General features: G+C 35.4%; 1 protein-coding gene across 5 annotated transcripts; it reads right to left on the minus strand.

The window, feature by feature from the left end:
• Positions 1–1,558: 1,558 nt before the first annotated feature.
• Positions 1,559–14,834, minus strand: LOC149185028 (uncharacterized). Of its 5 annotated transcripts, XR_016257348.1 has the most exons (7): positions 13,950–14,834; positions 12,950–13,115; positions 5,007–5,172; positions 2,425–4,610; positions 2,236–2,322; positions 2,044–2,143; positions 1,801–1,871 (listed from the first exon to the last, which is right to left on the minus strand). XR_016257348.1 is itself a non-coding variant. In XM_089417761.1 (4 exons), exons 3-4 carry the CDS (start codon positions 2,131–2,133, stop codon positions 1,674–1,676), a joined length of 288 nt encoding a protein of 95 aa, XP_089273887.1. In that variant the 5' UTR covers positions 2,134–2,143; positions 2,236–2,322; positions 12,950–14,828; the 3' UTR covers positions 1,559–1,673. The 5 variants fall into 5 exon arrangements, 4 of the variants coding, with proteins under 4 accessions (XP_089273887.1, XP_089273888.1, XP_089273886.1 ...); XM_089417761.1 differs by lacking the exons at positions 2,425–4,610; positions 5,007–5,172 and having other exon boundaries at positions 1,559–1,871; positions 12,950–14,828; XM_089417762.1 differs by lacking the exons at positions 2,425–4,610; positions 12,950–13,115; positions 13,950–14,834 and having other exon boundaries at positions 1,559–1,871; positions 5,007–5,143.
• Between the last annotated feature and the right edge of the window lie 8,526 nt (positions 14,835–23,360).

Below are 23,360 nucleotides of genomic sequence, written 5' to 3' on the forward strand. Positions count from 1 at the left end.
TTGCACCATCATTTGCATCAAGTTTACATTGTATTTTGAATCCAATTTAACGTCTTTTTATGCATCCATTTTGTGTCAGTTTTTGCATCTAGTCTTACGCCAGGTTTTGTATCTAGTCTTACACTAGTTTTTGCTTCTATTTTTGCACCAGCTTTGGTGCCTATCTTTGCACCATGTGTTGAATTTGATTTAGCACCAAATTTTGCATCCATTTTTGTGCCCATTTTTGCATCTTTTTTTGGACCATTTTTTACATCCACATTTACGTTTGATTTGTCTCCATTTTTCCCATCTCATTTTGCACCATATTCTGCGTCATTTGTTTCATCCAATTTTGCATCATTTTTAACACCATCTCTTGCATCTAATGTTACATCATTTTGAGCATCCAAATTTGCATTTATATTTGCATCTTATGTTGAGTCATGTGTTGTGTCCACCTTTGCATCTTATTTTGTGTCTAATGGTACATTCAGTTTAGAGCCATTTTTTACGTCTACTTTTGTATTTGTTTTTGCACCAAGTTTTGCATCCAATTTTAAGCTATTTTATGCCCCTTTTTGCACCATTTTTTTGTGTCTACTTGTGTCCAATGTTGCACCATTATTTACACCGACTTTTTCATCCAATTTTGCATTTTTTTGGTGTCTAGTTTTACATCGTTTTCACCATCCATATTTGCATCTTTTTTTGCCTCATTTTGTGTCCAAATTTGCATATAATTTTGTGTCTGAGTTCGAGCCTAAATTTGCATGTGATTAGGAATCATTTTTTACATCCAATATGGCATCCTTGGTTTCACCTTTTTTCAGCCCCATTTTGCATCTTGTTTTATGTCTTTTCTTACATCTTTTTTTTTTCCTTTTTTGCACCCAAGTTTGCATCCCAAATTTACCCCATTATTTGCATCATCATTTGGCATATTAATTTGTAACGTTTTTTGCTTCTTTTTAACGCTCAACTTTGCATCTTATTTTACATCTAGTTGTTGTCTTTTTTTGCATCTAATTTGATGCCCAATTATGTGTCCTTGTTTTTGCCCAATTTGATATCCTTTTGTATGCCATGTTTTGTTCCCTTCTTTGTGTCAACTATTGCACAATTTTTCACTTCTAATTTAAAACACTTTGTATGTCAATTGTTTGCATTTTGTATTAATTCCTAGTTTAACATCCAATTTTACTTTCAATTTTGCATCCATGGTTACATCCGCATTTGACTTCTTATATAGAGTATATTTTTCTTTACATATATGACCCCCTTAATAGATTCATAGTGAAATATATGATAGTTTCTAAATATCATTAAAGCAGATATCACAATTCAAAATCATTTGTAAAGAAATTTAAGAGAAATTGACAACATCCATCCAAAAAAATAACAATGTGTCATTAACAATTTTCAAAACATGTATAAAATAGCAACATAATACTAATAAAATCAGTATTATTTTTAATCAAAACAAGTAAAATTCAAATATGATTAACAAATCAAAATATTTCATGAATATCGTTATTCTACGATAAATTAACAACATACATAAATCAAACTCATCGTATGATTACAAAATCAAAATGTCTCATTGATATAGGGTAAATTCACAACACCCATCTAAACATAACAATGTCATTCTACACAATAATTTCTTCATAAAAAACAATGCATGTGCATGCCTAGCTACCACCACCAAGATCATCCTCATGATCATCTTGACCATCCTCATTACTCTGATCCACATCATCACCAACACCGCAACTATCATCATCATCTCCTCCTTCACCACCATCATCCTCATCCTCATCCTCATCATCTCCTGATATATGTTGAACATAATTTGGATCATCGTCTTGGCAATCATTACCTATAGCATTCTGACAAAAAAAATCAATATTACATGTTAGTATTAATTACATAACACAACGCATGTTTTTGTTATACAATGTTAACCATAAAATGAGGTAAGATATAATATCTAATAGTACTAAAAAATAAAATGAAAATATGGTTTAAAAGTATATTGGAAATCCAACTAAGATTACATACCATGGAGTCCATCCAAACAACAAATTCAACCCATCTCTTTTCCTGCAGCACCTCCTTTTCCAAATGATTTGGAGGTCTTCCATATTCCATATTTTAGTTCCTATCAATCAGTAAATAGGGAGAAATTAGATAACAATGACTTTCTTCTAGTACAAAATTTATTAAAAAATATCACATGTTTAATATACTTACAAAGGTTGTTATCAGTGCTTTTAAACCTTTCTGGCCACTACGATGAGTGACTTTTGTCTTGGTTAACCTCGCCTTGGATGCCTTGTCCTTAAACATAAACCAATTCAATTTATTTTCACACAAATACATGTCTAAGATACTTATAAGTATTAATACATTCTAAATAATGTTTAATGAAAAATTCAATACCTGAATGCTCTCATTGCCGACTTTTCTTTGTGTCTTCTAGAAGAGATTCATTCATACTTAAACAAGGGGATATATTGTAACTTTTTCTAAGTTCTGAATTTTTGGATCGAATACTAGAGTCCAGACCAAATAAGGTGCTTAAACAGGTTGATATATTATATCCCGGCGTAACCTCATGGATCCTCAACGGAGTATCCAGTTGGGAAGGTTCCTACTTGCTCACCACAATCTGTATATTTTCTCCAACTTCGAAATTTTGGTTCTCTCCAGCTTCCTGGCCATTGTTTCCCTCAATTTTGGCAAGGTCAATGAATCCCTCATGTTTTTTGTTGCTGTCCATATCAAACAATTTTTCTCTAATTGGACCTGCAGCAGTTATGCCATCAACAATAAAAATGCTTTCCTGGCATGCTCCCTTCATGCATTTGACTAAAGATCAGTAGCAGGAGTTACAGGTGGTCCAGGTTCAGGAGTAGATGGGTGGGGTTCATGAAAGCAGTAAAAGGAGCTAAAGAGGGATCTCCTAGTGTCCAAACAGGATTAACTGCTTAAAGACTGGGATCTGCTAATGACATATTGCTCACCCGGGGTCTCAGGATCAGCATGAAAATATTGAAACCATATTCCACAGAAGTGAGATCTTGAAACCATCCAGCATTCTCTCCCAAGTTCCCAGCATCTGGGAGATGAAGGTTGGTATTTCAAGTTCATCACTTTCATACCTCTGATGAGTGGATTATCCAGAACGAGGTTTCGAGAAAGGCAGGCAAAAAATAAAATCAGAGTGTTTTTTGTATTCGGTAGCATCTGAAGTTCTGGTCTCCAACAAGCTAATCACTCCCACTAGAAATCCATAATGAAATTTCCATATGTGAAATTTCTATAAAGACTCTGAGCCTTTTGTTTTGAAATCCTGTAATATGTATACCGACTGAATGTAAATGTTTGTTCACTAATAGGAAAACAAGGTTACTATCTATTAACATATTTCTTAATAGTGAAGAATTGCATTGAACTTCTTTGTGCTATACATATGAATTCTCAGATACTATAAAATATCCGCTGAAAACTAGAACACCTCTAGTTATACTTCAGTTTATAGATCAACTACAGCACAGGCAAACAACCTTATGTCAGACAACAACATCAAATAATTCTGTAGCCATTGACTACAAGATTTGACCACTTTTGACTACAAAACTAACCAGGGCCATGTGGGTGATAACAGATAAAAGAAAGCAGAGAAAATTTGTGTTATGTATATGTTATCTCTTATGCATACAATATTATTATGCGCCTATGGAAAGATGGAACCTCTGCATTTCTTTGGATTTAGGCTATATCATTTTCCTTGAATTAACTAGGTGAATTTTTTTTTATTTTCTCATGTAGTAGGTGCTCCAAGGACATAAGGACTCAGTGTATTCTCTTGCATCTTATTGTCTCAATAGGATTCCGAGCTTGGCCACACTTGTGTATTTTTATTTTCAATAAATTGAAATTGGGATTCTCACTCTGAAAAGATATGAGGGAAAAATATAAACAATACTTGCAAATTGATAGATAAGATCGTTGTTTATCATATGGTAGTATTTAATGATAAAAGTCTGTGCTACAAAAAAACACTGCTTTGCATGAACGAAAACAATGGCTACATAAGATTTTCCTAGATGATATCCTTTATCCCATTTGCACAGTCAGGTTTCTGTCAAGGTCTGCACCTGACACTTTCTCTCAGAGCTTAGCAGCACCAATGAGGATACTCTTCATACAGTTAATTAAAGTTTGCATTTGTTTTCTGGAATGCAAATATGCGGGATATACACATGCACAATCCAAAGCTCCATTTCTGACTGTATCAAAAACTGCAAGAGAAGGTCCTACTCCATGAACAGAAGAGCATCCCATATAATCCTCTAAACCTATTGCCCTTTTCAATTCATCCATTTCGTCCACCATGGGACCTTCAAATACAACAATAAGTGAAGTGCAAAGTGAAGATGATGGAGTTAAATAAGGATGTTGAATTGCTTGGCACATAAGGAAGTTGACATCACTCATGTCTGTAAAATGTTTTCGATTCCTCATAGATGTATCAAGTGCATTTGAGCATTGTCTGGCCAGCTCCCAAAAGTCCCCTGTTTCATTGATATGATGGGTATTCATAATAGCAGAATGGTAGAAACCTTCGTGCCCACAAGAAACCAAAATAAGGGTCAAGGGAAGCAATACAAATATTCACACAACTGATCAGAAGAAAATTAATAAAAAAATAAAGGGTATACAAATTGAGATATACTAATACTGTTTGTAGCTGATAGAACCACACACAATTGCTTTCTTACTGAATACAAGTGTATCTGTACAACATATATACCATGAACAACATGACTGCTCACACTAGAAAAACCCAGTTCATAGAGTGCAAGAAATCATGCCATAAATAAATTAAACCTACAGAAACCGATAACTGTAAATAAATACAAAAACATACTGTGAAAACTAGACAAAACTTTGAAGCAGCAGTGGTAATTCAAAATAAAATAAAGCAATGTGCAAATATGGAATTGGCAAAACCTTACCAACACTATGATCAGATAGGCTGCTGCCAACGAGGCTTCTGCAATCAACCAGAGTTATGACAGAGTAATGCTCCCATCGATTGCCAAGCTCCTTGAGAACGGAAGTGGCTTTAAGCCCAGCTGCTGCTAAAGCTCCACACATTGTTGTTCTTTCTGTCTTGCAAACCTGTGATGGCAATCCATCAACATCAAAATTGATACTCATGAAATCATAGAACTTATAGTTCATTAATTTATAATGATATAACGTAGAGAACAAAACCTAGTGTGCATTTACTGGCATTAACAATGCACAAATGTAAGACCTCATGGACTATAAACTCTTTGTGGACAATAAACTCTATTAACATGGAAGATAATAGACTTTATGGCCTAGCTATCACTAGGCTATAGACCTTATGGACTTCCTATCCACAGTTACAGAACAATTCCTATCCTCTTCATTGACCTAGATACTAGGAAATAAACCTTATGGACTTCATATCCGCATAACATAATTCCTATCCTCCCCATATGACTTCTCTGACACTACTAAATCAAACAGTACACAGTATTGGATATTGACTTGCAGCAATGCTACAAAACTATCTATAAATCTATCAGTACAGATTATCAACTTACATTCTCAAGCTGAGCTGTCCTCTCTGAGCATAAGCATAGACGAACGATTTGCGAATGGCGAGGAGAATTAGGATCTTCAAATGGAAAATTGGCATGCCTCCTGGACCCCAAAGAATATCCCAATAAGTCAACCCCATGAGCCCAGAAGGGCTTGTTGGCCTGGCCTCTGGGAATTGCATCCTCTATAGCCATAAAATTTAGGTTTTCTTCATGATATCCATTCTTCTCTGTCTGAGAATTGGTTTCATATAAAGATCTATAAAGATCTTAGAGGCTAGATTAGTGTGAAAGAGGGAGAGAGCCAACAAGTACCATGGATAGTTAGTAGGTTTCATATCTATAGTCTCTTTATTACAGGATGGTATAACATTACTAATCAGTGAGGCACATAGACCAGTGTACGTGTTTCCACCAAGAAAGCTCATAACACAAAGACTAATCGCCCGGTTGGATTCTTCCCTGCACCTGCTTTGGCTGGATCGAATCCCTATATCGGGAGTAGTGCCAGCGGGGAGGTGGGCCGGCATCTAGCTAGTCCAAATCATCCATCCAGGCACATCAATCTCAATTCTATGTTTGAAGTGACAGGCAGGCCCCTGACTTATAAAGGGTTCATTCATGCGCTCGTTCTCGCTTATTGATCGGATTACCTTATGGATGCTCGACACCTTGATGAGGTCTGACCTAGATCGGATGCCCAGCTGTATCGGATGGGCGGCGAGATGAGGGATGTTTCTGCTCAAGCATTGATTGACTAAGCCAGTTTTTTCCTACAGGATTCCAATCGGGGCCAACAGGATAGATAGATTGGGCTGATTCCATCCATAGGTTCAGATTAGTGCGTCGCCCTACTTACTATTATTAGGCGACCCCTATTCTTATTTGAGCTCTTCCAACCTTTTCACAATGGCAAGCAATTACCGAATCCACAATGGCTGGCAAGAGCGCCCCCAGCTTATTCCTATAGCTATGGCCAGATCTTCCAATCACCTGGGAAAGCCGAACAAAAGAAAGTGAGGGGCCCTACCGCTCCAAGAGCAATCAGCCAGCACACCGGTGCTCCACCTACTGGCCAAATTAGATATAAAAGGAGGACGTTAATACCAGTTCCCCATTCATCCCAGAATTCAGATCTTTTGACCGGGAATAAGAATCTCGCTTGACCAATCTTGCACATAAAGACTCGTTACGTAACTTATCCTCTCTCTTGCGACCAAAAGGAGCTAAGGAACCAGTCACTAAGATGGGTGGGGTTCATGAAAGCAGTAAAAGGAGCTAAAGAGGGATCTCCTAGTGTCCAAACAGGACTAACTGCTTAAAGACTGGGATCTGCTAATGACAGATTGCTCACCCGGGGTCTCAGGATCAGCATGAAAATATTGAAACCATATTCCACAGAAGTGAGATCTTGAAACCATCCAACATTCTCTCCCAAGTTCCCAGCATCTGGGAGATGAAGGTTGGTATTTCAAGTCCTTCACTTTCATACCTCCGATGAGTGGATTATCCAGAACGAGGTTTCGAGAAAGGCAGGCAAAAAAGAAAATCAGAGTGTTTTCTGTATTCGATAGCATCTGAAGTTCTGGTCTCCAACAAGCTAATCACTCCCACTAGAAAGCCATAATGAAATTTCCATATGTGAAATTTCTATAAAGACTCTGAGCCTTTTGCTTTGAAATCCTGTAATATGTATACCGACTGAATGTAAATGTTTGTTCACTAATAGGAAAACAAGGTTACTATCTATTAACATATTTCTTAATAGTGAAGAATTTCATTGAACTTCTTTGTGCTATACATATGAATTCTCAGATACTATAAAATATCCGCTGAAAACTAGAACACCTCTAGTTATACTTCAGTTTATAGATCAACTACAGCACAGGCAAACAACCTTATGTCAGACAACAACATCAAATAATTCTGTAGCCATTGACTACAAGATTTGACCACTTTTGACTACAAAACTAACCAGGGCCATCTGGGTGACAACAGATAAAAGAAAGCAGAGAAAATTTGTGCTATGTATATGTTATCTCTTATGCATACAATATTATTATGCGCCTATGGAAAGATGGAACCTCTGCATTTCTTTGGATTTAGGCTATATCATTTTCCTTGAATTAACTAGGTGATTTTTTTTTTATTTTCTCATGTAGTAGGTGCTCCAAGGACATAAGGACTCAGTGTATTCTCTTGCATCTTATTGTCTCAATAAGATTCCGAGCTTGGCCACACTTGTGTATTTTTATTTTCAATAAATTGAAATTGGGATTCTCACTCTGAAAAGATATGAGGGAAAAATATAAACAATACTTGCAAATTGATAGATAAGATCGTTGTTTATCATAGGGTAGTATTTAATGATAAAATTCTGTGCTACAAAAAAACACTGCTTTGCATGAACGAAAACAATGGCTACATAAGATTTTCCTAGATGATATCCTTTATCCCATTTGCACAGTCAGTTTTCTGTCAAGGTCTGCACCTGACACTTTCTCTCAGAGCTTAGCAGCACCAATGAGGATACTCTTCATACAGTTAATTAAAGTTTGCATTTGTTTTCTGGAATGCAAAGATGCGGGATATACACATGCACAATCCAAAGCTCCATTTCTGACTGTATCAAAAACTGCAAGAGAAGGTCCTACTCCATGAACAGAAGAGCATCCCATATAATCCTCTAAACCTATTGCCCTTTTCAATTCATCCATTTCGTCCACCATGGGACCTTCAAATACAACAATAAGTGAAGTGCTAAGTGAAGATGATGGAGTTAAATAAGGATGTTGAATTTCTTGGCACATAAGGAAGTTGACATCACTCATGTCTGTGAAATGTTTTCGATTCCTCATAGATGTATCAAGTGCATTTGAGCATTGTCTGGCCAGCTCCCAAAAGTCCCCTGTTTCATTGATATGATGGGTATTCATAATAGCAGAATGGTAGAAACCTTCGTGCCCACAAGAAACCAAAATAAGGATCATAATACCAGGTATACTTGAATGAAAGCTGATCAGCTATTAAAAGAGATGAACTTCAAGCTTAGTTTCACTTGGTGTTATGATCCTTTTGGGAGAATTTTAACATTAAGAGTTCAACTAAAGTCTACACCATACAACCACACTAGTAGACCTGAATTAGCGATATACATGAACCAAGAGGAGTGGTCTGAAGGGACCCTACAGGAAGTAGATAAACATATTATTTCAACACCACAGGTGAGAATTCCATTGACAAAGACAAATCAACTAAATAGGACCAGGGATGAGACTACAATTGATACCACCCTAGTTAAAGATTTCATTATTCAGCGAAAGAAGCTGAATATAGGATCGATTATGTCATCAAGTAGCAGGCAACTAGTCTTTATTAATCATGGATATCAAGAAGAAGCCTCATCAACAAGTATGACAGATCCCAATTATTCTTCTTTTTCGAAACCTATGGAAATAATTCAATCCACAGAGGCTAGCACTACGGAAGATGTAATCATTTTTTCTAAATACAAGGAGATTAAGCAGAAGAATGAGACTCTTAAGCCTCATATATACAACCAGTTTTGGAAGAATACATTTACATCACAACACAGACTTCTCTTTTCCTTTAACAGTGAGAAAGGTACAATGCAGTTGGCCTTCCTACATGCTCAGGTTCCATTTCCTAAGTCAACTGATGACTACAAAGGACAATTTTCTACTTTGATGCAAATCAGATTCACCTTATAGATCAAATGGACATGCATAGGAAATCAAGGGAAATGATATTCTCAACAATGGCCACCACTACCATGACACTTTCTAAGATAAGAACAACTTTATCTAATACTCAGTCTCAACTTAACGTAGAAAATCTGTCATCAATAGCTAAAGACAATAAGTTAGAAACATTAGAAGAACATGTTGTAAAAATTGGGTATGATCCCAAGGATTGCAAGGCAGTGGAGGAGATTCTAAAAAAGAGGGATGTAGAGATTGTAGCTCTTAGGAAACAGTTAAAATTTGCATCTACTGAGGACCCATAGACCAAGGAGATGTCAGAAAATGAGCAGAACAAAGAAGATTTATTAAAGCTTATTTTTTAGCAGAATATGCAGATTAAAACCATGGAGGAGCATATTGAGCAACTTCTCAAAGAGAAGGAAGCCTTACAGCTGACCACAGTGCCTGTTACACCAATTTCCATCACTGGAGTAGAACCTAGTTCATCTTCTACAGGTAATGAAACTTCCCTAGCAGCAGAAAATGTAAAGCTGTCACAGGAGCTGCAAACACAAAAGCAACAATATGACAAGTTGCTTCAAAAGTTTCAAGCTTTGGAAACAAACAAGATAAAAAATGATACACTATATGTCCAAGAGATGCAGAGGACACAAAGGCTCGAGAAGAAATTCAAATAATTAGAAGATCAAACATTCTGGGCAGATACCTTGACCAAAGCTAAGGAAGGCATTTGGTTTAATACTGCTAACTCCATTTCGGAAATATGGCCTTCTATTAAAATTATTTTTGAACAGCAGGAACTAATTGAGAAATGCAGGACTGAGATAGAAATTCAAAAGGAAGCCCTGGATACAAAGCCTAAAGAAGCCACATCTATGATCAAGGTATTGAATTCTAAAAGCAAGAAGGAGCTACAAGAGATAAATATCACAGATAGGACAGGTACAATTTTAGAGATAAAGAAATTCCTGCAGAAGAAGAACCTATTGACTCAGCTGGAAACCAAATGTGAAGCTTTGGACATTGTTGTCCAAAAATTTCATTCAAAGTTCAATAGGTTAAGTAAGAAAGGGTTGCCACAGTTAACATTTGTTAATGATCAGTTAATAAAACTAGAAAGTTACAGTGAAAAGTTGTATACTATTGTTGCTGATAAAGCACAGTTTGCACAAATCAAGGGAAAAATTATAAGGAAGAAATTTTTGGAAGCATTAGAGCCAGATTTAGTCATCAGACATGACATCAAAACTAGTTTTCTAGTAAAACCTACCTTTTTAAATGACACTGACGTGGATGAGGTTTATAGAAGGATGGTAAATCTGGAAATTCCATCTGATGATAAATGGAATTAATTGTGTGAAACAATTGATTAACCTTTTACCCAAATAGGAAAAAGAATGACTCATACAACACATCAGCACATCCAGGAATGGTCATCAATAGTCATCAATAGTCTACAACAAAATAGGGATAGATCATGCAACAATTCATATCTCCTATTTTATATCATGTTATTTTTGTAAATTAGTGTAAGATATTTTGTCTAGTCCAAACAGGACTAACTGCTTAAAGACTGGGATCTGCTAATGACAGATTGCTCACCCGGGGTCTCAGGATCAGCATGAAAATATTGAAACCATATTCCACAAAAGGGAGATCTTGAAACCATCCAGCATTCTCTCCCAAGTTCCCAGCATCTGGGAGATGAAGGTTGGTATTTCAAGTCCTTCACTTTCATACCTCCGATGAGTGGATTATCCAGAACGAGGTTTCGAGAAAGGCAGGCAAAAAAGAAAATCAGAGTGTTTTCTGTATTCGGTAGCATCTGAAGTTCTGGTCTCCAACAAGCTAATCACTCCCACTAGAAAGCCATAATGAAATCTCCATATGTGAAATTTCTATAAAGACTCTGAGCCTTTTGCTTTGAAATCCTGTAATATGTATACCGACTGAATGTAAATGTTTGTTCACTAATAGGAAAACAAGGTTACTATCTATTAACATATTTCTTAATAGTGAAGAATTGCATTGAACTTCTTTGTGCTATACATATGAATTCTCAGATACTATAAAATATCCGCTGAAAACTAGAACACCTCTAGTTATACTTCAGTTTATAGATCAACTACAGCACAGGCAAACAACCTTATGTCAGACAACAACATCAAATAATTCTGTAGCCATTGACTACAAGATTTGACCACTTTTGACTACAAAACTAACCAGGGCCATGTGGGTGACAACAGATAAAAGAAAGCAGAGAAAATTTGTGTTATGTATATGTTATCTCTTATGCATACAATATTATTATGCGCCTATGGAAAGATGGAACCTCTGCATTTCTTTGGATTTAGGCTATATCATTTTCCTTGAATTAACTAGGTGATTTTTTTTTTATTTTCTCATGTAGTAGGTGCTCCAAGGACATAAGGACTCAGTGTATTCTCTTGCATCTTATTGTCTCAATAGGATTCCGAGCTTGGCCACACTTGTGTATTTTTATTTTCAATAAATTGAAATTGGGATTCTCACTCTGAAAAGATATGAGGGAAAAATATAAACAATACTTGCAAATTGATAGATAAGATCGTTGTTTATCATATGGTAGTATTTAATGATAAAAGTCTGTGCTACAAAAAAACACTGCTTTGCATGAACGAAAACAATGGCTACATAAGATTTTCCTAGATGATATCCTTTATCCCATTTGCACAGTCAGTTTTCTGTCAAGGTCTGCACCTAACACTTTCTCTCAGAGCTTAGCAGCACCAATGAGGATACTCTTCATACAGTTAATTAAAGTTTGCATTTGTTTTCTGGAATGCAAAGATGCGGGATATACACATGCACAATCCAAAGCTCCATTTCTGACTGTATCAAAAACTGCAAGAGAAGGTCCTACTCCATGAACAGAAGAGCATCCCATATAATCCTCTAAACCTATTGCCCTTTTCAATTCATCCATTTTGTCCACCATGGGACCTTCAAATACAACAATAAGTGAAGTGCTAAGTGAAGATGATGGAGTTAAATAAGGATGTTGAATTGCTTGGCACATAAGGAAGTTGACATCACTCATGTCTGTGAAATGTTTTCGATTCCTCATAGATGTATCAAGTGCATTTGAGCATTGTCTGGCCAGCTCCCAAAAGTCCCCTGTTTCATTGATATGATGGGTATTCATAATAGCAGAATGGTAGAAACCTTCGTGCCCACAAGAAACCAAAATAAGGGTCAAGGGAAGCAATACAAATATTCACACAACTGATCAGAAGAAAATTAATAAAAAAATAAAGGGTATACAAATTGAGATATACTAATACTGTTTGTAGCTGATAGAACCACACACAATTGCTTTCTTACTGAATACAAGTGTATCTGTACAACATATATACCATGAACAACATGACTGCTCACACTAGAAAAACCCAGTTCATAGAGTGCAAGAAATCATGCCATAAATAAATTAAACCTACAGAAACCGATAACTGTAAATAAATACAAAAACATACTGTGAAAACTAGACAAAACTTTGAAGCAGCAGTGGTAATTCAAAATAAAATAAAGCAATGTGCAAATATGGAATTGGCAAAACCTTACCAACACTATGATCAGATAGGCTGCTGCCAACGAGGCTTCTGCAGTCAACCAGAGTTATGACAGAGTAATGCTCCCAGCGATTGCCAAGCTCCTTGAGAACGGAAGTGGCTTTAAGCCCAGCTGCTGTTAAAGCTCCACACATTGTTGTTCTTTCTGTCTTGCAAACCTGTGATGGCAATCCATCAACATCAAAATTGATACTCATGAAATCATAGAACTTATAGTTCATTAATTTATAATGATATAACGTAGAGAACAAAACCTAGTGTGCATTTACTGGCATTAACAATGCACAAATGTAAGACCTCATGGACTATAAACTCTTTGTGGACAATAAACTCTATTAACATGGAAGATAATAGACTTTATGGCCTAGCTATCACTAGGCTATAGACCTTATGGACTTCCTATCCACAGTTACAGAACAATTCCTATCCTCTTCATTGACCTAGATACTAGGAAATAAACCTTATGGACTTCATATCCGCATAACATAATTCCTATCCTCCCCATATGACTTCTCTGACACTACTAAATCAAACAGTACACAGTATACATCAAAGTCTTATACATCAACCTTGTGTTAGTCAACCTGCGTGTTAATTTTATACATAATGCAGAGGAACAAAGTCTTATACATCGTGAGCCATATGAACTGTGTAGAGCCAAAGACACATCTATATATATACAGAGGATAGTGAGACACATATGTGCAGTGAAGCCTACTATGTCGCAAAGGAACAATGTCTCTATGTCAATGTGATCATTGATGAATGGATGAACAGTGTACAATGTAGTATACAAGAGATGGGAGACTGTAACTGAGAGCAATAACAAGGTCCCTTAAGAACAATAAAGATTTAGAGCGAGAGACTTCCTGTGGCGAGAGTCATGTAAAAAAACCTACAAACTTTGTAACCAGTCATTACATCAGAGGGAACAACACATCAGTACTATCATTACTGAGACAATCCATCTTTTATCTGGAACAAAATCATACATATCTTGATGAGAGAACACATTCTTGCAGTCTACAAAATCGATTGAAATGTCTGCTTCTGTTTCAAGAATAGAATCAGTTATATCTAAACAAGGGAACATATCCCACTGCCTCCCTGACCCGTGCACTTTCCTTCTCTCCTGCCACCAATAGCTTCAATAACTTCAATCTAACGATGATCTGGTATTGCTGGCCCTTTTTCGTTCCCATCGCGTCCTTTTCTATTTTTGGTAATCCTCCCAAGTCCCCTCCTTCCACCTTTTTTCCTATTCCAAATCAGGGTTTTCCCAGAGCGAATGTTCTATGGTCAGCATATTGAAGATGGAGGAGATCCATAGGTTACAGCGCTGGCCCTTTTTCGTTCCCACCGCGTTTTTTCTGGTTATCCTCCCAATTCCCCTCCTTCCGCCTTTTTTCCTATTCGAAATCGAGGTTTTCTGGAGCGAATCGGAGTTTCCTGCCGCTAATGATCTACGAAGTTTTCTGGAGCGAATCAGGGTTTTCGTGTGCGAATGATCTATGATCAGCACATCAAACATGGGAGTGAGATCCATAGGTTCCAGCACTGGCTTTTTTTTCATTCCCACCGCCTCTTTTTCGGGTTATCCTCCCAATTCCCCTCCTTCCGCTTTCTTTCCTATTCGAAATCGGGGTTTTCTGGAGCGGATCGGGGTTTTCTGGAGTGAACGGTCTGGTCAGCCCATTGAACATGGAAATGAGGGGCGGATCGGGGTTTTCTGGAGTGAACGGTCTGGTCAGGCCATTGAACATGGAAATGAGGGGCGGATCGGGGTTTTCTGGAGTGAACGGTCTGGTCAGCCCATTGAACATGGAAATGAGGGCCATAGGTTCCAGTGTAGTTAGGGCAAGCCAAAAAACAAAAGTCATTGTTATTGCCATCTATTGAAATTACAATAATATGTGATAAATATATAAATAAATATATATATATATATATATTCATTATCTCCAAATAACAATTACACATGAAATAAATATATATATATATATATTCACACCGCCCAGCCAAGTTCGAATCCTGTGGAGGTTGTAAAATGAGAGGTTGTAGAATGAGAGAGTCCCGCCGAAGCTTACAAAAAAAAACAATTACACATGAAATAAATAAATCAAATAATTAAATAAATATATATATATATATATATATATATATATATTCATCATCTCTAATTTTTTTTAAAGAACTATTAACTTAACAACTAATTTTAAAATTCTTTTATATTTATTTTTTAAAGAACTACTTAACAACTAATTTTATAATTCTTTTTATATTTATATATATACATATAATATATATATATATATATATATATAATTAGTTAGTTATATTTCTATAACTAGTTAATTATACGTTTTTTCTAATATTTATATTTTCTATGTATTTATTAAATAGTTAATATTTTTAGCTATCTATTAACTCAACAACCAATTAAATTAAAATTACTTTATACATATAATTTATATATTTATTTAAAGGTAAGGTCCCTTATTAAAACTAACTTCCATTTAATTTATTAAATAATTATTATTTTTTTTTTTTTTTTTTTTTTTTTTTTTTTTATCTTGGTCCCAAGTCAAATTTAACTGTTGATCTAGTTAGCTGTTGGAGGCTCTGCTCAAACTATTTAACATGCAAAGTTGGATCTGATTCTTCAACTTGTCCTGACGATGAACCACACTGGTTGGTTCGAAACGCCTAAACAAATGATATATCTTGTAATTTACGCTGGAAAAATTTCTCGTAAACTACACATTAAGAAAGTTTGTGCACTCCTATATGGATAAACATGCTTATTATCTTTCATGAGTTTCATCAAATATTTAACATATTATTCATCAACTTTATTTAGATATTCATCATCTCCAATTAACAAATATACATTAAGCAAGTTCATGCACTCTTATATCGATAACATGCTTATTATTTTTCATGAGTTTCATTAAAGATTTAACATATTATTCATCAACTTTGGATTTGGCGAGGATGAATTCTAGTATATTACCAAGTGTGTTTTTTTCAATTGTAGTTCTTACTTTCATGATTAATTTGGTTGTAATTTTTACTTCCACGATTAATTTAGTCTAAGTTCTCTAGGTAGTCATTAATGATCTATTTAGTGCTATGTGGGGGTTTTACTTTTCAATCAATATGAAGTATCTATGTTACATTGGGACCTAGTGACCTTGTTGAAAAACCCTAGCAAACATCTTTGAAACCATTTACTAGCACTAGTTGAACTTGAGATATCTCAAAAACTAAAAGGAACAAATAAGGGTTGCTTTGCCAATCCACTCATAACCTAATCCACTTTGGTGATGAAGGGAAACCAACTATAAGATATCAAACACCTTCCCTCATGCACAGTGCATAGAGGCTCTACCCCTGTAAAGGTTTGAACATGTGTTGTTTACATTGTAGTGCCCATAGTTGTACCATTTATACTTTACTCCTGTCTCTTTGGGAGGAATAGATCACTTAGGCATCATTTTAGGATTTATTTATTTATGCAATAATTCTTTTAGTCATTATTGACTTAGGTTGGAAATGCCATAGTGTTTTTTTTCCAATAAGAAAAAAATATTATTTGTGTATTAATATTAATGCAAAGGTGTAATTTAGATCATCTAACATATATTAAATATGCTTCACATGTATGACATGGTAGTATAATATGTTCAACATCTAATGTTCGCTAAATATTGAAATCTCCATAGGATTCAAACAACGCTATGTTCCTAATGTACATTCAAACTAGATGGGAAACTTGATATCCATGTTAAAAACTAGTATATGTCCAAAATTCAATAGATATGACCCTAATAATCAGAAGTGTAGATCTGCATGAAAAGTTAAGACTTCAACTCGGGTTCAATCATTATCATAAGAGTGTCACAACAATGGTGGAGAATTTCATAATTGAAAATGCAAATAGCTAACATGAAAAATAGAATGGTTGAAACAATGGAATAAGAAATAAGACTATAACAATTCCATAGATGACTTTAATAAAAATTGTTATCATTGTTGTGTATTGCAGGTGCTAGGAGAGGCCATGGAAACAAATGAATTTATTTCCAATGAAGACACACAACATGATTTAGGGCATCAGGTACTTGAATATTACATTAATTTATGAAATATAATAAAATGAAATTTAGTTCTTGATCCTTGTTTTCCTAAACCTAGTAATTTATATAGTTTATTATTCAAACTTGAAAAAAAATAATGCATGTCGTTGATTCTTTTAGGTGGAAAATGTGTTTTCAACAAATACAAAGTTGAACCCTTTTACTGTAAAACAACCAAAATATGTACACAAGGGTGGACACCATACTGTTAAAGCACATCGCATGAGAAAGTGGGTGGAAGAAGATATGACAATTGAGTCTACAAATACAATAGAAATTGGTGGCAATGAACAAGAGGTTAGTCATGATGATAATACATGGAATGAATACTTTGATACAATTGTTATACTTTGTGGGTGTTATAAATAAGTTCAGTTATAAATTAATGGACGATATAAGTACATCATATAGTCTAATCTCTAACCTTGGAAAAAATAATGCATGTATCAATTATTTTAGGTTGGCAATGGAATCAGAACAAATGAGGAGTTTAATCATTTTGATAGACCAATACAAATACCTGCATATGGACGTGGCCTACGCCGTACAATTAAATCACGCAAAAAGAAATGGGTGGAAGAGGATATGACAATGGAGTTTGTAAATGAAATAGAAAATCAACACAATGAACAAGAGGTTGGTCATGATGATACTACATGCATAGATGAATAATTTGAGACAATTGTTGTTTTTGGATGTTCCTAAGGTAGAAAATCTAAGAATATGAAATTAATGTGGCTTGTTTTTAAAATAATGTGTTCAAAAATAATATTTTTAATTTATTGTATACATGTATAATGTTGTTTTGTTGAGTAATTTATTGCGTATATCTTTGAAATGGATCCATGTTCTATACAGTAATTGCTATCTAACATTAAATAATGGTTGCATTTAATTATAGGTAAACGATGTTGATGATACACCTATTAATGATCAAGATCCAACTAGACCATTAAGAATTCAACGAGATGATCCAATTCATCCTTTAAACCATACTAGGAGAAGAAGAGAAGCATTGAAGAGAGCACTACCACGTGAAAAATTTGAGGAATTGATGAAATTAGCATACATTGATGACATGCCATCCACTACTCAGAGTAGAGATGTCGATGGAAATGTAATGCATGAAGAAGGATTGAATGAAATGCTCACAAGTTTCTTTGGGGATGGAAACAATGATGAGGGTGATGATCCTATGCATAATAATGATGATGCTGATATAGAGGGAAACTACCGCCAACATAATTATGATGATATCAACATCAATGCATCAATTAAGCAAGCAGCAAAGACAGTGGTGTTCAAATCGGGTGCAAGTAGAACATCCAAGCTTTCATGCACATTAATATTATTGGAAATCAAGTCATTATTTGGTTGGTCAGACAAGAGCTTCACTACCTTACTAAAGTAATTATTTGAATTATTTTTCTAGTTTTGCACTGTCAATTTGTGTCCTCAATTAGAATATAAGTACTAAATTCATTTAATTTAATTTGAGGTGGATTTTACATTATGGTATGTAAACAACGTTATAAATGACATTTTTAACGTGTAGGTTTGAAAAAAAAACTTGCAGGGCTCTAAAGGATAAAAATTCATTATTTGCATACTTCCAAACCTAGGGTTTCGTATCCAAAGTAGATCCTAACCACATCAATGAAACAAACTTTGTTTTTATGTATCATCCAAACATTATGTACAATTACAGACTCACCTCTAATCCATTGTTTATAAAAATGTTGAATATTTTCATACATGATATACTGAACAGTTGGACAATGAAAATAGTTGTCATCGCTATTCTTCCATTTATATGCTTTTTGCTATTTGAAAGAGCAATTTTGTCCCAACAATTAGACTTGTAGCATAAAGAACATGGTTAATACATATGATTAGACCAAAAACTAGTTACTACCAAAATTCAACCAAAAAAAATATTACTGCATAAAAATAGAATTAAAAACAAAAAATATAAAAACAAAAATTTCCCAAATTAAAAATAAATAAATGATAAACTTTTTTTTACCAAAATTTAGTGATTTTTTTGGTGCTAATACTAACATCACCATTACAACAAGATATTTTTCTAGTGCTAATACTGCCATTACAACAAGATATAAGAGGGATATAATGCAAAAAGTTTAATAATAATATGTATGTAGAAGATGGTCTTCAGACTGGTGAATTCATGATAATCAATGGGACTATAGTCAAAATAATTGGATGTTATTTACTTTTTTACATAGATTGTCAAAATAATTGCATAAATCGGTTTTTTTTAACCAAAATTTAACAAAAACTTTGCTAGTGCTAACATTAGAACCACCATTACAACAAGATATCTTTCTAGTGTTGACAACACCATTATAGTAAGATACCTCAAGAGAGACAGAAAATCTAAAAAAATTGATAGTAATATGTATCCAGAAGATGGTATTGAAACTAGTAATTGTTCACGAATCCATAAGATTGTAAGGTCATTCTCATTATCATAATCATTGTCATCATCATCACATCCTTGTCATTGTTATTGCCATCATTACATTATCATCATAATCACCATTCATGCCATCATCATCATCATTATGGACATTGTTTGCAATTGTTCATAATTGTAGATGTTGTAAGAAATATCATCAACCCAAAAAATGTGATCAGTGCTAGAAAAGGGTTGTTTAGGACACATTGATATACGTAAGAGAAATAACAACTCTATTTTTGAGAGATGATCGATGATGATCATCATCACCACCATTATCATCGTCATTGTCATTTTTATCATCCCCATCATCATCATTAATGTAATTTCTATTGACATTGTTGTAATCATCATCATCATTCATGCCATTATAGTTTTTGATGATGACCTAGATGAAAATGATGATGATGACACCAAAGATAATGCTTATGATTATGACAATGACAACATCTAAAATTGGGAAGATTTGCCAACGTCATTAGCATCGTCATCATCATAATCATTGCCATCATCATCATTGTCATTGTAACCACTATCGTCTTTATCATCATAATCACAATTCATGTCATCGCCATCATCTTCATTTTCATCATTGTCAATATTATTGACATTGTCATCAATTGTTCATAATTGTCAATGCCATAAGGAATATCATCAATGCAGAAAATATGATGAGTGTTGGAAAAGGGATGCAAAAGCGAACATAGAAATGGGGGCAACAATAGAAGTAAAATTGGATGAAAAGTGGATACAAAATAAGTTGATGCACAACAACATGAAAAACCTGACACAAAAGTGGATGCAAAAGTAGATGCAGTTGTCAATGCAAACTTGGATGCAAACATGAAGGCAAAAGTGGAAGCAAACATGGGTCCAATGGTAGGTGTAAAACTTGGCACAAATTGTGGTGAAACAAATGTGGATGCAACAACGGACACAAAAGCAGATGCAAAAATGGATGAAACAAAAGTGGATGCAATAGGGGATGCAAACGTGGACGCAAATGTGGTTGCAATGGTAGGCGCAAGATATGGTGCAACAAAAGTGGATGTAACAATAGACAAAAAATATGCAAAATAAGATGCAAAAATGGATGTAAAAGTGGAAGCAAACATTGATGCAACAGGCAAAACAAAATTGGATGCAAAAAATGGATACAATGTAAGTAGATGCAAAAGTAGATACAAAACGAGATGCAAAACCCAATGCATAAACCTGACACAAAAGTGGGTGCAAAAATAGATGCAATATTTGATGCAAAAGATGATGTGAACATGGATGCAAAATTGGAAGCAAACGTGGATACAACAGTGAGTGCAAAACATGGTGCAAATTGTGGCATAACAAAAGTGGATGTAATGATAGATGCAAAAAAAGAATCAAAGTATGATGCAAATGAAGATATAAAAAGGGATGCAAAAAGTGAAATTTAAAATGGGTGCAACAGTGGATGCAAAATTGTGTGCAAAAGTGGATGCAATAGAAGTCGATGCAAAAGTAGATGCAAAACGAGACACAAAACCCGATGCAAATCCTGGTCCAAAATTGGATACAAAAAGGGATGCAAAAATAGATGTAGTAGTTGATGAAAACCTAAACGCAAATGAGGATGCAAACATGGATGCAAAATTATAATCAAAAGTGGGTGCAAAAGGAGGTGCCAAACTAGGCGCTAATTGTGGCACAAAAATATTAGATGCAATAGTGGGTACAATAATAGATGCAAAAGAGGATGTAAATATGGATGCCAAACAAGATGGAAAAGTGGATGCAACAAAAGTAGATGCAAAATTATATGCAAAACTAGACACAAAACTCGATGTAAAACTTGGCGCAAAAGGGATGCACAAATGGATGAAAAAATGGATGCAAAAAATGATTTAAAAAAGGATGCAAAAGTCGATGCAAAAGTTGATGCAAGTGTAGGTGCAAAAAGTGGATGCAAATGAGGATGCAAAAGTATGTCAAACAAAATTAGGTGCCAAACTAGATGCAAAACCTGGAACAAAACCTGGTGTAAAGGATGACACAAAACTTGGCATAAAATTTGGTGTAAAACGTGGTGCAAAACCTATTGCAATACCTGGTGCTAAACTTGGTGTAAGATTTGGTGCAAAACTTGATGCAAATTTTGTGTCAAGTTTTGCACCATATTTGATAAATGGATGCAAATAGCACCAAAAATGGGCTCTAGATGCAAAAAAAGAAGTAAAAAGGGACGCTAATCGCTGGTTTTGTTGTAGTGACCGTAGGTGGGTCCGCCCAACCTAACATATGGTCCAAAACCCCATAAATTGGGGTTACGGGTGCCCTTCAAACCCCCTATTAACTACGTGGAAAGAATATAACACAACCCAACATATTTCGTGTTGTGGGTTTGCCTACGACGGATCGCTTTCTATCGACATCAGCTCATTATCTAGAAAGATGATCTAGAAATCGTCAGTACCTTGAGATCTGCATGCCTCAATGGCAGGTTTCTCGCCTTTGACGACAGTTTACATCATTGACTTTCGATCGAAGGATTCCGTGATATGTTCGACATCAACACATTTACTCACATCTCATGGATTGTACTGGGTACTTTGAGAGCCATTGAAATCACTGGTGGTTTCTCTCACAGTTGTTAACAGTTTACATCATTGACTGGTAATCAAGTGGTTTCTACCATGTTCGACATCAACACATTTATTCACATGGAGAGAATCGTACTATTTCGGGAAGTAGAAATGAAGACCCTGGATCTAGTTTCCACCATCCAGGCTGCAAGGAATTTTGTATTCATTATGTTGTGGACTATTCATAAACAGATGGATGCGCCCATACTGTGTTCACACGAGTCTATATTTATGATGTTTTACAAGATCATTCCTGTGTCAGAGCAGTAGATAGTTTTCTAGTTAGTTTTGATCTGAGTATGGGAATGCCTACCTCAGCGATGATACGATCTCATATATATATCTTGCATTGAATGTTTTTACAGGTTCCGACCAGGCTCTCCACAAGATTATCCTCGAAATGATAAAGTACTTCACTCTTCCTATATGATAAATGAAATCCTCATCTACTACAGACTTTGCACTTTAGGGGGCAATCTGTTACACAAAAATATCATCACCATGATTATTTGCAGTCAGTATGGGTCTATCATCACTTGTATTGTCCTCCTAAGCAAGTCTAGGACCTCAGCTCTTCAAATAAAGCTTTGGAAGTGGGAGAAAGACATTAAAAATCAATGTAACTCTGGTTCCGCACTTTCTCTCATGGTCACCTGCGGTCCCGCACCTTCTGTGTACAAAAGCTGCGTACCTACCCACTCTGTTCCTAACGGTGTAGGTGCGGACCCCTGTGAAAGTCAAAAGGCGCAAGTTTTATCTTAAAAAACTCACTTTGGGTTAATTCTAGAGTTTTCTAGAAGGAATTTTGACGTGGATTGTTCGCTCTGAGGTGGTTCATGCATCCCAAAAGAGAAGGAGCTAATCCCTTGACTAAAGGAGCTATCCCTTTGAAGGGGGGCTTTATCCCTTTGAAGGAGGACCTAGCAACTTCCCTCCATTGCACTATAAATACAAGCATTGGGGTGAGGACTAGAGAGGTTAGAAGCTGAACATTTTGAGGGTAAATGCTGGTGAAATTAAGACTCTTTGGTTGAGCTTGAGAGGAAATATCACATACCTCTTGGTTCCATTGGAGAGTGAGTGAAACTTGTCAAAGTATAGGAGACATCTTGTTGGACCCTGGGAGGAGCTTGTACAGCGTCAAGGCAAAGGTTGTAAAGTTCTTCT

Source organism: Pinus tabuliformis, chromosome 3_2 (genome assembly GCF_031772625.1).
Source record: "Pinus tabuliformis cultivar Carrire ecotype Pingquan chromosome 3_2, CPIR1, whole genome shotgun sequence".
Lineage (NCBI taxonomy): Eukaryota > Viridiplantae > Streptophyta > Pinopsida > Pinales > Pinaceae > Pinus > Pinus tabuliformis.